General features: G+C 44.1%; 1 protein-coding gene across 5 annotated transcripts in view; it reads left to right on the forward strand.

Moving 5' to 3' along the window:
- The first annotated feature begins 11,701 nt into the window (after positions 1 to 11,701).
- PSPC1 (paraspeckle component 1) overlaps positions 11,702 to 12,825 on the forward strand; it is a 61,846-nt gene continuing 60,722 nt past the window's right edge. For 3 of the 5 annotated variants that reach the window (XR_015257491.1, XR_015257493.1, XR_015257492.1), the window contains exon 1: positions 11,702 to 12,187. Coding sequence is in view for 1 of the 5 variants with exons in the window: in XM_086739541.1 (XP_086595667.1) it covers positions 11,807 to 12,187 (381 nt within the window). In the remaining 4 variants the exon portion in view is untranslated. The remainder of the gene's footprint in view (positions 12,188 to 12,825) is intronic. The other 2 variants (XR_015257494.1, XM_086739541.1) reach the window with 1 other exon arrangement.

Below are 12,825 nucleotides of genomic sequence, written 5' to 3' on the forward strand. Positions count from 1 at the left end.
CAATTCAGTGTGTTACATTTCTGAGCTACCTGCCTGGTAACTGAGCTACCTCCTTGCCAAGAGAACTTTACCTTAATACCAAAAAGAGCTGAGAACAAGAAATATATACTCATGTCTCATTTGTTCCAGTTCAGCCTAATATTTTAGCTCAAGTCCACTTTGATGAGTAGTGTACCGGAAAGCTGGCAAGACTTGGAAGAGAGATGGCTGACACAGGGATAGAAAAGTTTTAAACTGCAGCAGGATCTGCTAGGCTTCTTCCTCAAATTCCTAAAGTGTAGTTGTTACCGGGACAGACTCTTTGTCATGCTAACACAGATGGATAACTCCAAATTCCGGATATCTAAGGTGATAAGGAGACCATACCTTAGGCAGTGTTTCTCCCACACCTCCCCCCGCCCCCCCCCCCCCCCCCCGGGAAGATCAAACCTATAATGGATGCTGTTTGAGACTAGGATGAAATGTAGTTCTACATTTATTTGCCATAAATACTGGCTTAAATGACCCTTCACTCGCTCCTCTTCTCCTTCTCCCTTTATTCTTTTAGCTGGATTAGTTCCCCCATCCTGTTCACGTGTGGCTATATGAACAGCTGAGTAATGTGTTAAACTGCAGTAAGAAGTAAGACAAGGGTAGTAAGAAATGTCAGGGGAAAGAATGGAGCAAAGGCTTTGCAGACCAGTGTTAAGTGGTGCTGCCGGGCATAGCCACGCTCATAAGACCTAGATTCTCAGAGTTTTGCAAAATTAATAAAATGTTTAAAATCTGATCTATGTGTGGTGTAATTTTAGATATGCTCCTGAATTAACAAATATTGAATAGCAACTATAGTAAGTTGAAAACAGCTTAATACCACATTACATAACATGAAATTAAACTTAATTTTCTGACATCGATTTTGATTTAGCAACTTTGAGATTACACGTCTTGCATTATTTTTGTTGATTTTTTTTTACAGTAACCTTATACATCTGCTACCTACATCTACTTCCTAGACAGGTCAGCACTTTTAAACATTTGGCATCAACTCCTTGTCAAAGATAGTACGATGAACTAGATGAGCTTTGGGGTTTCTCTGTTATGGCAGATTTTGAATTCCCATGTGCTAGATTACAGACAACCCACATCCTACTTTAAAAATAATACAATAAAATTGAAATAAAATAGTAAAAAATGTGGCAAAACAATGTGTCAATTAATCTAATTCGTTCATTCTTTCATAATTTTGTTTAGGTAAAATTTTTTAGTTAATGAATATTCAAGATGGTAAAATATTTTGACCTGTAGAAAATGCTCAAAGATTGTAACTACTATTTCTTGTCTAGCTCTAAGAGTGATTGACAGATATGAGTGAAATGAAAGAGGTTTAGGTAAAAGTATTAGATGAACTACTGAAAATTGAGTTCACACATTCTTAATTCCATTTCAGCTCCCTCCCTTGCCAAACACAAAATCCAATCCTGGACATGGAAGGCAAAAATAAAGACCACAGAGAAAGAAATGTCTCATACTTTTTCAGATCATAGTCACTGTCTATTGCAAGCTTTTTTAAATTGTTCAGACTGTTGAAATTATATAACATTTTCAGCCCCAGTGGCATTGTGGAAGGGTAAGTAAATTCACAGAGAAATATTCTTATGTTCCCATTTGAAAGGATAATCAAAAGAAGAAAATACTGTACAAAGATGAATCATGTAACAAAATGTACAGAAGAGACATTAATCAGAGAAGATACAAATAATAAAATACAAGAAATTTATTTTCCTGCAGATTGTAAGAGATTCTTTGGAGTAAAAGACAACCATCTACCACATCCTACTGGACATCCAGAGAATTGTCCTTCGAATGAAAGGAAGCCTTTAAAAGCCAAATAGTTCTCTCGAGCGTTATTGGCTCGTTAGACTTTAAATTATCTTGTTAAAAGCCTAGCATGGAATGGGTAAATTCTTTCATCTCTTCCACAATGGCTGAATATTGATAAGTATCTGTACATTTCACTACAGGTTTTATGACTTAAAACCAGTATTTCACTGCACTTTAGTAAGATGCTTAGCAGAGAATATCTGATTTGTGTAACACTAACTCTTTGTCCTGGTTTTATTTAGTGAGGGGGGGCTACGGTGGCAGCTTCTGCTAGGAGTTGTTTAGCCTTTATTCAGTGGACTCGGCCGGGCCTAGGGCAGGCCTGCTGCTGGTCAGGGCCGAGCCAACTGGTAGCAGAATGTTCCCTGATAATGCCTCTGCGATAACGTATTTAAGAAGGGGAAAAAGAGAAAAAAAAAAAAAGAAGTGAAGATGTGAAGAAGCTGAAGCGGGGGGGGGGGGGGGGGGGCGCACAGAGAGGGAGGCAGGAGCCTTGTGGGCCTTGCAGGCCTGACCCTCTGGCCGCTCACTGGGCGGCCGACTGGGCCTGACTCAGCCTAGCCCAGCTGCAAGAAGTGTAGAGGAGATGAGATGTGAATGAGATGTGAAAAGATCCTCACAGGCGTCTGCCAGCCTGTTGTGAAAAATTTTTCTTGTGAGAGGAATGGCTGCAGACGCCAAAGTCAGTTCAGAAGGAGGGGGAGGAGTAATGCTGCTCCTGGCCAAAATTCCCCTGCCGCCCATGGTGGAGCAGGTTGTCCCCCTGCAGCCCATGGAAGTCCACGGAGGAGCAGAGATCCACCTGCAGCCTGTGGAGAACCCCATGTTGGGGCAGGTGGATGCCTGAAGGAGGCTGTGGCCCGTGGAGAGCCCACTGGGGCAGCCCGTTCTGGAGGGACTGCACCCCATGGAAAAGGACCCTACACCAGAGCAGTTTCATGAAGGACTGTAGCCTGTGGGTGGGACCCCACAACAGAGCAGGGGAGGAATGTGAGGAGTTCTTCCCCTGAGGAGGAAGGAGCAGCGCAAAGTGACGTGATGAACTGACCATAACCCCCATTCCCTTTTCCCGCCTGTGCCGCTCAGGGGGGCTGGGGGAAAGGTGGTAGAGAGAATGTTAAGCCCAGGAAGAGGGAGGGGTGGGGGGGATTTATTTTCTGCTCTTTCTTATTATCCTGCTTTGGTTTTGATAATAAACAAACAGTTTTCCCCAAGTCGAGTCTGTTTTGCCCGTAAGGGTTACTTTAAGGATCTCTCCCTGTCCTTATCTCAGACCTCGAGCCTTTTCTTATATTATCTCTCCCTATTCTCTCGGAGGGTGGGGAGAGTGAGAGAGAGACTGCATAGTTTGGTCTCGAGTAGGGCTAAACAGCTCACTCTTCCATCTGTGTATTTCACAGTGAAAATACCTGCTCTAGAGACAAGGTTAAATATGTACTTTTCTGAGTTTTGTCATACTAATAGGTTTGCATGAAAAACATAAGGCTACCAAAACTTTATAGGTCATTTTACTTCTAATGGTTGCATGTTTAGGCAAACAAATTCTTAACAAGTCCTTAGTTATGCAACTCTGTAGGATATAATGATGTATGTAATAAATATTCAAAGGCAAGTGCAATTACTTATAGAGAACTATTTTTAAAGGACTGTGTGTCTAGATTCTCTTACAGGATTCAAGATACCAGTATCATAATCTAGAACATTCTGGATATTGGAGCTTTTGGGGGATTTTGTGAACAGTATCTCCTGTTGATGGACTTTCAGAGGTCAAGGCTCTATCAGGGAGAGGCAAGCTGAAGATGTGTAGACTGGTGTTACATCTGAACTAGAATTACTTACCTTGTACACAAGTTTGGAACTCAGCAACTGTTTTAGAATCATAGAATCATAGAATGGTTAGGGTTGGAAGGGACCTTCAAAGGTCATCTAGTCCAACCCCCCTGCAAGGAGCAGGGACATCCCTGACTAGATTAATAATAATTATAAAATACAGCATTGTTGCCAAATAATTTTCATACAAAAAAAAGTCTTCATTATTCTCAAATTCAAAAAGTATCACTATGAAGAAGTCGTAAACAAACTCCTAGCTATACTTGAAAGGGAACTTTTCCAGGGTTGTTTATTCACCTGATGACACTGCCCTCATTTCCAGGTGATAGCAAGCCATGTTTGTCCCCTGCTCTGTCAGGATGCGGTCCTTCCTCGGAGGCTTCAGCCTCCACTACTTGTTTCAAACCAAAAATGACAAAAGGTGAAGTTCTGTAATGGTTGAAACTGAAACACATCAACTCTTTTGTCATTTTGTCTTCTCCCTGCTGTTGTCCAGTTACACACTGCACACATTTGTGTTGGGTCAGATGTTTGTCAGACACCCCTTTGAGCTGATTCAATTCACTAACAGCAGAAAAAATGATTCAGTAGAAAAGTGTCAAGTTTTCTGTTGGTCAGTGAGCTAACTGGGTCATGGAAGGATCTGCTGAGCATGCAAGCCAGCACAAGGAGAGTGACATATAGCCAAGGGTGAGAGGAAAGTAAGGAAGAGAGCATTTACTCCCCCATTTTGTTGACAATGAACTATTAGATCAGCTCAGTTGCTTGTGGAAATGTATCTTAAGCATACTGTGAGAATTGATCACCATATGTGCAGACTGAATCCATCCCTTTAATAAGGGAAACAGTTCATAGAGAGCTCATTCAGACTTAAGCTTCTTTCTTGCCTGCTAAAGCAGTGAAATCTCATCCTCAAAATCATTAGGGCAATAGAGAAGCTCTAAAAATAATTGCCCACTATCCCCCAAAAAGTCTCCACAAAAAGAAACTGAGATAGCCAGTGCTTGGAACCCCCTTACCTCTGTATCAATGATCTAATTGCCAGGCATGTCTCCTGCTTATCTAGCATGTGAAATTAGATATTAATAGCATCTTCAGCCTGTCCCATGGTTCCAGCTATGCTAAGTTTCACACATTTACTGTGATACTCTTATAACTGTGTTTTGGACCAACAGCTGTTTATCACATCTTCTGCGTGCGATGCCACAGCCCTCTCCTACTCTGTGAAGCCAGACTCCAGATGTGGTGCATCAGTGCTTCCCTACTACCTGTATGTAAATTCATGATGGAGCAGAAGGAGAGGTGTTAGCTCTTCATCAGGATCTATGCTACTTAACAGGGTTCGTCCTCAACAGCTGGTAGCCTACTCGTCTTCAACCCACTGCTCTCCTTTACTCATGTGATCCCAACCACAAATTCTTCCTGCATTATAAATGGTGTCACAAGCACTGAGGAAGAAAATACCTGATGGGTGTGGGATTTAGTATTTTTAAGTACCTAGTATTATATCAGTGGCATGGCTCAATTTTGAGTGATTGCACTGCAAAGATTGTCTCCATGATCTTAGCATGTGGTTACTTGGACAGTAGCTGCTGTGTAGAGGCCATACCACAGATGGGCTCGTGGTGCGCAAAGTATGAGATGAAGAATAGCAGGTGGTTTTGTGATTTGGTCATGCAGTTTTCATCAGCTTCTATCAGGGTTAAAGCATCAGAGAGTGGTTAAAGTTTGTTTGCACACTATGTGTCATGGTAGGACTTCAGAGGAAGAGAGAGGCTTCCTGAGGCCAGAGAAAGACAAATACACCCAGTGGGATGTGCAAAGGGGGAAGAGCTCCTGGGACTGCTGGCTATTTTGCTTGGGCTAACTGCCCAGCTTGGCGGTAAATTGCAACTGTCCAAGTTTGCATTACACTGCTTGGAAGAAAATGGCCTGAATAAAACACGTTTGTAGAGCTGCTTGCTTTCAGGGCCAGGAGCTCAGCCCTTCTGGGTCTCTCCCAGTCAGTTTAACTGTTCCACACAGACGGCTGCTTCTTCCTAACCTAATCCCAGGAACTGTCTGTCAGGAAGCTCTACTGGCTGATGTGCTGACAGCACACCAAGTGCTTGTTTAGAGATTAATTAAGGGCTGAATATATTTGGCGAGTGCTTCCTTAAGGCTTTAAGTTCCCACTTGCCTTAGTAGTTAACTGTCACTGTTCTATTGCATAGGCAAAGACAGTATGCTGAAAAAATATTGAAAATGAAGTGCATTGTATGCATTGCTTATATCAGTGGGGAAAACAGCTTTGTAAAAGTTAGGTAACTTTTATTGAGCCTAAATGTCCCTCTGACAAGTACATTTTCCCAGAAAATGTCTCTCTGACAAGTACATTTTCCCAGAAAAACACACTTTCATATATTTTCAATCCTTGTTTCCTTGAGAACAGTATTGTTTTAAAGAATACTACTGACTTCTCACACTTGGATAATTCTGAAATACTGGTTTTCATTCACATAAAAAATCCGTTAATATGGCATGCATATAGGTGACTACTAACCATATTAGGTTAAGTTTTACAGATTATTTTATAAATGTGATTCATATACATTCCTCGCCATGTAAAAACAGTGAATGTATCTTGTTGAATTAGGCTAATATTGAGGAGAACAGAGAAAGGAGGCCTGCCCATTAGGTTTAGAAATAGAAAATCCAAGTCATCCTGTTCATCTGAAACCAGAGAGATAATTTTATTGTAGGTTTTCCATCTTTATTTTCACTCGATTTATTCTATTGACGTTCTAGTGAGAATTCCAGTATTTGTCACCAGGTGGCACTACAATGACATTATCTTGTAACCACTCTTAATGCTGGAGTAGTAGCATAATGAGGTCATCCTCTGATAATTACAAAGTATGCATCACTTCAGATTGCATTAAGCACTTCTTTCTCCACACTGTTATGTTTAGACCATCAGGCTTGCTGGCACAGCTATGACAGCTAGTGTTTTTAATATTCTTAGCCAATTTAACTTTGAAAGAAAAGCTCAGTAGCGGAGATCAAAACCTACGTACCCTAAGCTTAATTTGTCCACATATTGCCATGAGTAATACTGCAGGCAAATGCTATCTGTAATGGCAAGAAATGAAGGGGTGCAGCAGCTCCCACCCGTGTCAGGTCATGCACAGAGGTGTGCCTCAGTTCCCTGGCCCTGCACTTCTGCATAGGATCCCACCATCAGGCCATCATCCACTGCCTACTGCATTCCCTTCTTTTTCAGTGGAGAATTTCATGCTTTCCCTTATTGCTCTCCTCGTCCCAAATGGAACATCCCCCTCCATGCCCTAATTTACCCCTCAGTTCTAGTACTCCCTGATACATTCTGTCATGAGCTACCACTGTAGCTTGAGTTACAGGTACTGTTCCTAACTGTGACTCATTGTTCATTCTAGGAAGTAAAAAATAAATAAACCTGGGAGTCCAGATACATGTTGAGCAATAAGCCACAATTGCCTCTGTTGAGAAGCCGATTTTAGCATTAATACAGCTGTCACCACTGGAGTGCTGTTACTCGAGCAGTCGCTTTGAAGGTGTTAAAGGGTAAATACAAATAGTCTGGAATTTCAATTTGCAGATCAAGAAGTGTAGCATTTACAAGTTTGCAGCATAAAAAGCTCTCATGACTTTGTTTTAGAAGTGTGATACCTCCCTTATTTTCAGCAGGACCCTGATATTTGGTAGAGAAGTAAAGCTGCGATACAGAAAATTAAAAGCTAGAACAGTTGCTTCTGACTGTGTCTCATGTGACACATGGCTGGATGGTGTGTGTTTTGGAAATACACCCAAATCTCTTGATAGCGTTAACACTTTAGCATACACCAAACAGAATCTTTCTCTGTATCAGGCAAAATGAAAAATACTGGTGATTTTCCCAACTCTGCTCCTGTTTTCTGCCACTAAAATGTTCTTGTACTTAGGTGGGATAGTGAGTATACTATGCACAGTTGTGCATCTGCAGAATATTGTATTTATTCTAATAAATTTAAATACACAGCCATTTGCAAGATCATAATCCAAGGCTATATGTGAGTCAGAAAAGGAAGTCTGGTAGTACATGTAAAGGCAGTATATTACTCATACAAGAAGCTGAGACATCTTTAAGGTCTTAAAATAAATTCCGGGCCAAACCAAACTTTATTAGTACAAAATCAGGGTTGTCTGTTGTGGCCTTTTGAATGCCAAGTTGATTGAATTCAGGCTTCAAAAAAAAACCCCACAAGAATTACAGAGTGAAAGCAAATTACTATGTGGTCATAACTATTAATCCCCCACACTTCTGAAATTACTTTCATGTATTTCAGCTGCTGTTCTGGTTTTGGTTGGCGGGGGCTAAGGTGGTAGCTTCTGTAGGAAACTGCTAGAACTTGCTCTCCTTTGTTCAGTGGACTCAAACAGGCCTAGGGTGGACCCGCTGCTGGTCACGGCCGAGCCAATCGGTAGCAGATTGCGATAATGTATTTAAGAAGGGGAAAACAGGAAAAAAAGAAAAGTGAAGATGTGAAGAAGCTGAAGTGGAGACAGAGAGGGGGAGTCGTGGGCCTTGCAGGCCTCACCCTCTGGCCTCCTGCCGGGCAGCCAGTTGCAAGAAGTAGAGAGGAGGTGAGATGTGAATGAGATGTGAAAAGATCCTCACAGGCGTCTGCCAGCCTGTTGTGAAGAATTTTTCTTGTGAGAGGAACGACTGCAGATGCCAAAGTCAGTTCAGAAGGAGGGGGAGGAGAAATGCTGCTCCTGGCCAAAATTCCCCTGCAGCCTGTGGTGATGAGCATGGTGGAGCAGGTTGTCCCCTTGCAGCCCATGGAGGTCCATGGAGGAGCAGAGATCCACCTGCAGCCTGTGGAGGACCCCATGTTGGGGCAGGTGGATGCCTGAAGGCAGCTGTGGCCCATGGAGGTCCTGCTGAGACAGCTGTTCTGGAGGGACTGCACCCTGTGGAAGAGACGACCCATGCTGGAGCAGTTTCAGGAAGGACTGCGGCCCGTGGGAGGGACCCCACACTGGAGCAGGGGAGGAATGTGAGGAGTTCTTCCCCCGACCATGAAGCAGCGGCGTAAAACAACACATGATGAACTGACCACAACCCCCATTCCCTCTTCCCCCCTGTGCCGCTTGGGAGGGGGAAGGTAGTAGAGATAATGTTAAACCCAGGAAGAGGGAGGGGTGGGTGGAGGTTATCTTGTTCTCTGTCTCATTATCCTGATGGTTTTAGTAATAAATGGTTTTCTCCAAGTCGAGTCTGTTTTGCCCGTAACGGTAACTTTAAGGATTTTCTCCCTGTCCTTATCTCAAACCTCGAGCCATTTTTTCCTTATATTATCTCTGCCTATTCTCTCGGAGGGTGGGGGAAGTGAGAGAGAGACCGTGTAGTCTGGTCCTGATCGGGGCTGAACTGTAACAGCTGCATTCAAAGTATTAAATACCAAACTTACAGAGAGTGGCTGAAACAGCCTAGCAGAACTCCTCTGTGAGTTTCAATTAGTAAATAATAAAAAATTTAAGTGGATGTTTGTAACAGAAGGAAAGCATTGGAACAAGAGCATCAAGGGATCCTTTCTGTCTCCTTTCAAAATGTTTTTTGTTAACTGGTGACAGTGGCAAGGTATAGCAATCATCAAGCCACAAAGACTCTGGGCAGTTGTGTAGGAAATGAACTGTCTGGCGTTACCCCGATGTTTGAGTACAATGTGAAATAACATATTGTAAATGAAGGTGAGCAAGTGATTGAGCATAGAAGATACCAGGTTCTTTTTGTATATCACCCTAAAATGCTTGACTGTAGAGCTGTGCAAATTGCTTCTGCTCAACAAAGTTCAAAACCAGTGCAACTCTGTGCATTATGGTTATAGCACGAGTCTGACTAATGAAGGTAAGCTATGGATGCATGAGTATATTAAATATACATTTATCTCTTCTTTGCAGATATATTCATTATTTTATTGTTTCTGGAAGTTGCGATTTTATTGAGCTATTTTACTGGATTATCATTTACTATTCAGACATTGCTACAGCCAAGGAGAGGTAAGAATAGTACGTAAACTATTTGTAAACACTCTTTGCTCCTCCTACTGACTTTCTTATAGTACACAGGAAATCATGGTTGTATATTTAAATGGTTGTAGCTTTTATTACTAACCTGATTTGTAAAGCAGTGTCTGAAAACTATGACAATTTTATTACACATCATTGGCAATAACTTAACAAGCAGACTACCCTTTTCCCATCTACTGAGCTTTCAGTCTCTACAATGTATAGTCACATCATTTCTAACATGTATTTCCCTCCCTTTACATGCTTACCAGTTTTTAAAAGCTATTGGTTTGCTCCAAGTAATTCCTTTTTTTTTTTTTGTCTTAACAGTTGTTATTAAATCCCAAATATGCTACAAACCATAGCTCTTTAGACAGTCAAGGTGATTAAACTTCAGGGATCCTATACTGCTACTCTAATACTTCCCGCATGTTCCTACACTGCCAGAGTTCCTGCCTTTGCTGTGAGTAGATACTCTTCCTCTAATGACTGTATTTTCTGATTTTCAGAGGTTTAAATATGAGTTGTTAAATGCCCTACACCTACTACTAGTCCACTTCAGAAATAGGTGGATTGATAAAGTAATACATGATGTCTGGGAGCTTGTTTTCTCCAGATCCTGGTATGAGCTCAGAGATGGGAGGAAAGGGACTGGGATCTTTCCTGTGCCACAAAAGACAGAGGAACTTAAGATATTCCACAATGATTGCGGAAATCCCTGAGCAACGGTTTCATGCCCGTTGTAGAATTAACTTTTTCTTGACCATGTTGCTGTTTCAAAAGAGTAGTACCTGCCATGCACTAGCTGAAGTAACTATTAACCGCATGAGATTGTCTGGACATTTTCAGTGCTATAGTTGTATTAATAAAACAAATACAGTTATTTTCTCCTGAAGCCTCGCTCTGTTGTCTACTAGTTCCCCCGCACAATGCAAAGCTACACAGACACTTGAAGCACTCCAGCTACTATGGTAATTAGCCAAGAACTGATTATTATCAGGCTTTCTATGAGGCCCCAGTCAGACTGCTGAGCTCTTTATCTGAGAAACTATGCACCAGTTGAATTACTGGTTGAAGCACACAGGTCAAACCAAGCAACTGGGCATCTGGCAGGCGAGGAGAGAAAACCCTAATCTTATGCTGCAGACGAGACTTGTGGTCCTAGCTACAACGGGTGCCCAAGGAAGAAAGCACTGACTTCAGACCTCTCTGAAGAAAGTAATTCTCTTTATAATGAAAGCTGTTGCCCTGTAAGAAATTGTTCTGTGAGCAGCAGATGTGACAAGGCCTCTCTCCACTCAGATTTGTCTCCCCCATCTCACGCGGTGAACGCTTTCCCCGCGCTGCCCGCAGGCCGTCCCTCTCGTCCCCTGGGCCTTTCCCTAGCGCTCGGGCGTTCCTCCCCCGAGCCGTTCCCCCGCAGCCCCCTCAGGTTACAGCCCGCCTCCCTCTCCCGCAGCGACCAGACAGACACCCCGCCCGCCTGCCCTTCTCTCAGGGGAGACTGCGACAAGGCGTTCTTCGGCCTGGGGACGGACAGTTCGCGGAGCTGGCAGGCTCTGAACGCTGCCGAGACTCCTCCTCTAATCCAATATGGCTGCGGCTGCTCTCCGTGCGGGCGGGTCCGGCACCGAGGGAGCCGAGCTAGTAAGGAAGCTTCTGGGCAGGTTATCCTCTCAGGCAGTACAGCCCGCTGGTCTGTCTCTGTAGAGGCAAAGCCCGAGCTCTCGCGATTCGAGGCAGACTGGCCTGCACGCCAGAGCTGAAGAAAGAGCAGTGCAGAACGCCATGGACGGACACACCATCGCCACCGCCGCACAGGACAGCGCATGCGCAAACCCCTCCCCGCGCCCAGCAACGAGCAAGGGCAGTGGCGGGGAAGGCAGAGCGAGCGGCGGTGGGTGGGGCTTTCCTCAGGGACCTTACAACTCGTCGAGGTTAGTGGCGGCGCCATTTTGAATTGGCTGAGGGTCGGAGGGGGTTGTTGTCGAACCGGGCTCGGCGTCCCCCGAGAAAACCAGGGAGACAGGAGCGAGGTCTGAATATGGCAGCGAATAGGAACTTGAAGCAAGTACGGATCGAGAATAGTTCCCCAGCGGCGCCGCTCGGCATGGTGGGGGGTGGCGGCGGTGGTGGCAACCTGAAAGGATTGCGGGGCCTAGAAACGGAGAGCGAGGCAGCGGCGGCCATGGCGCTAGTGCCGAGCAAAGAAGGTGGAGATGAAGAGCAGGAGGTTGGCTTCACCATCGATATAAAAAGCTTTCTCAAACCTGGCGAGAAGAGTTACACGCAACGGTGTCGGCTCTTCGTGGGGAATCTGCCTACTGATATCACCGAGGAAGATTTCAAGCGCCTCTTTGAGCGCTACGGGGAGCCTAGCGAGGTCTTCATCAATCGGGACCGTGGCTTTGGCTTCATTCGCCTGGTGAGGATTCGCGCGAGCCTCTGTGGCTGCCCTGTAACTCCCCCCCCCTCCCGCCCTCCCCCTTTCCTTGTCGAGCGGCTGTAAAAAAGGACAGTAGCTGCCCTTCATCCTCTTTCTTTCTCCTTGCTGCTAGCGCTGTTCCCTCAACTTCCTCTTCCTCCTCCCCCTCCCCTATTTGCCTCTATATATCCAAGCCAGAGGCCTGCATTGTGACCAGCTTTCCCAGCCCCTCGCGTTCAGGTTCCCACCTCACTACGCAATACTCGGCTGGTTTCGGGGCCCCTCCACCAGTGACCATTTACGTGCTGCTACCACGGGTATACCTGCAGCCTGTTAGTCTTCAGTGGATGGAAGATGTGGTTGCGCGGTCTGCTTTGTTCGTATAATACCTGTATAAAGACTTTCCTTATTTAACTGGGAGAATTTATCGTATTTTAGGACTAGGAAAAAATTCTTCTGTGCGCAGAAGCAAATTGTAGCTTGTACATAGTTTGGTCTATGAAAACACAGTTAATTTAAAAGGTTATATTGTTTCGAAATACCACTGCTCACACATCGTGAAAACAGAACCTGTAATCTCAAAATTGCATAGAAATGGGGCCTTAGGTTGTTTAAATTACTTGTGTCCACATAAGACT

This window comes from Chlamydotis macqueenii, chromosome 1 (genome assembly GCF_036417535.1).
Source record: "Chlamydotis macqueenii isolate bChlMac1 chromosome 1, bChlMac1.mat, whole genome shotgun sequence".
NCBI classification, from domain to species: domain Eukaryota; kingdom Metazoa; phylum Chordata; class Aves; order Otidiformes; family Otididae; genus Chlamydotis; species Chlamydotis macqueenii.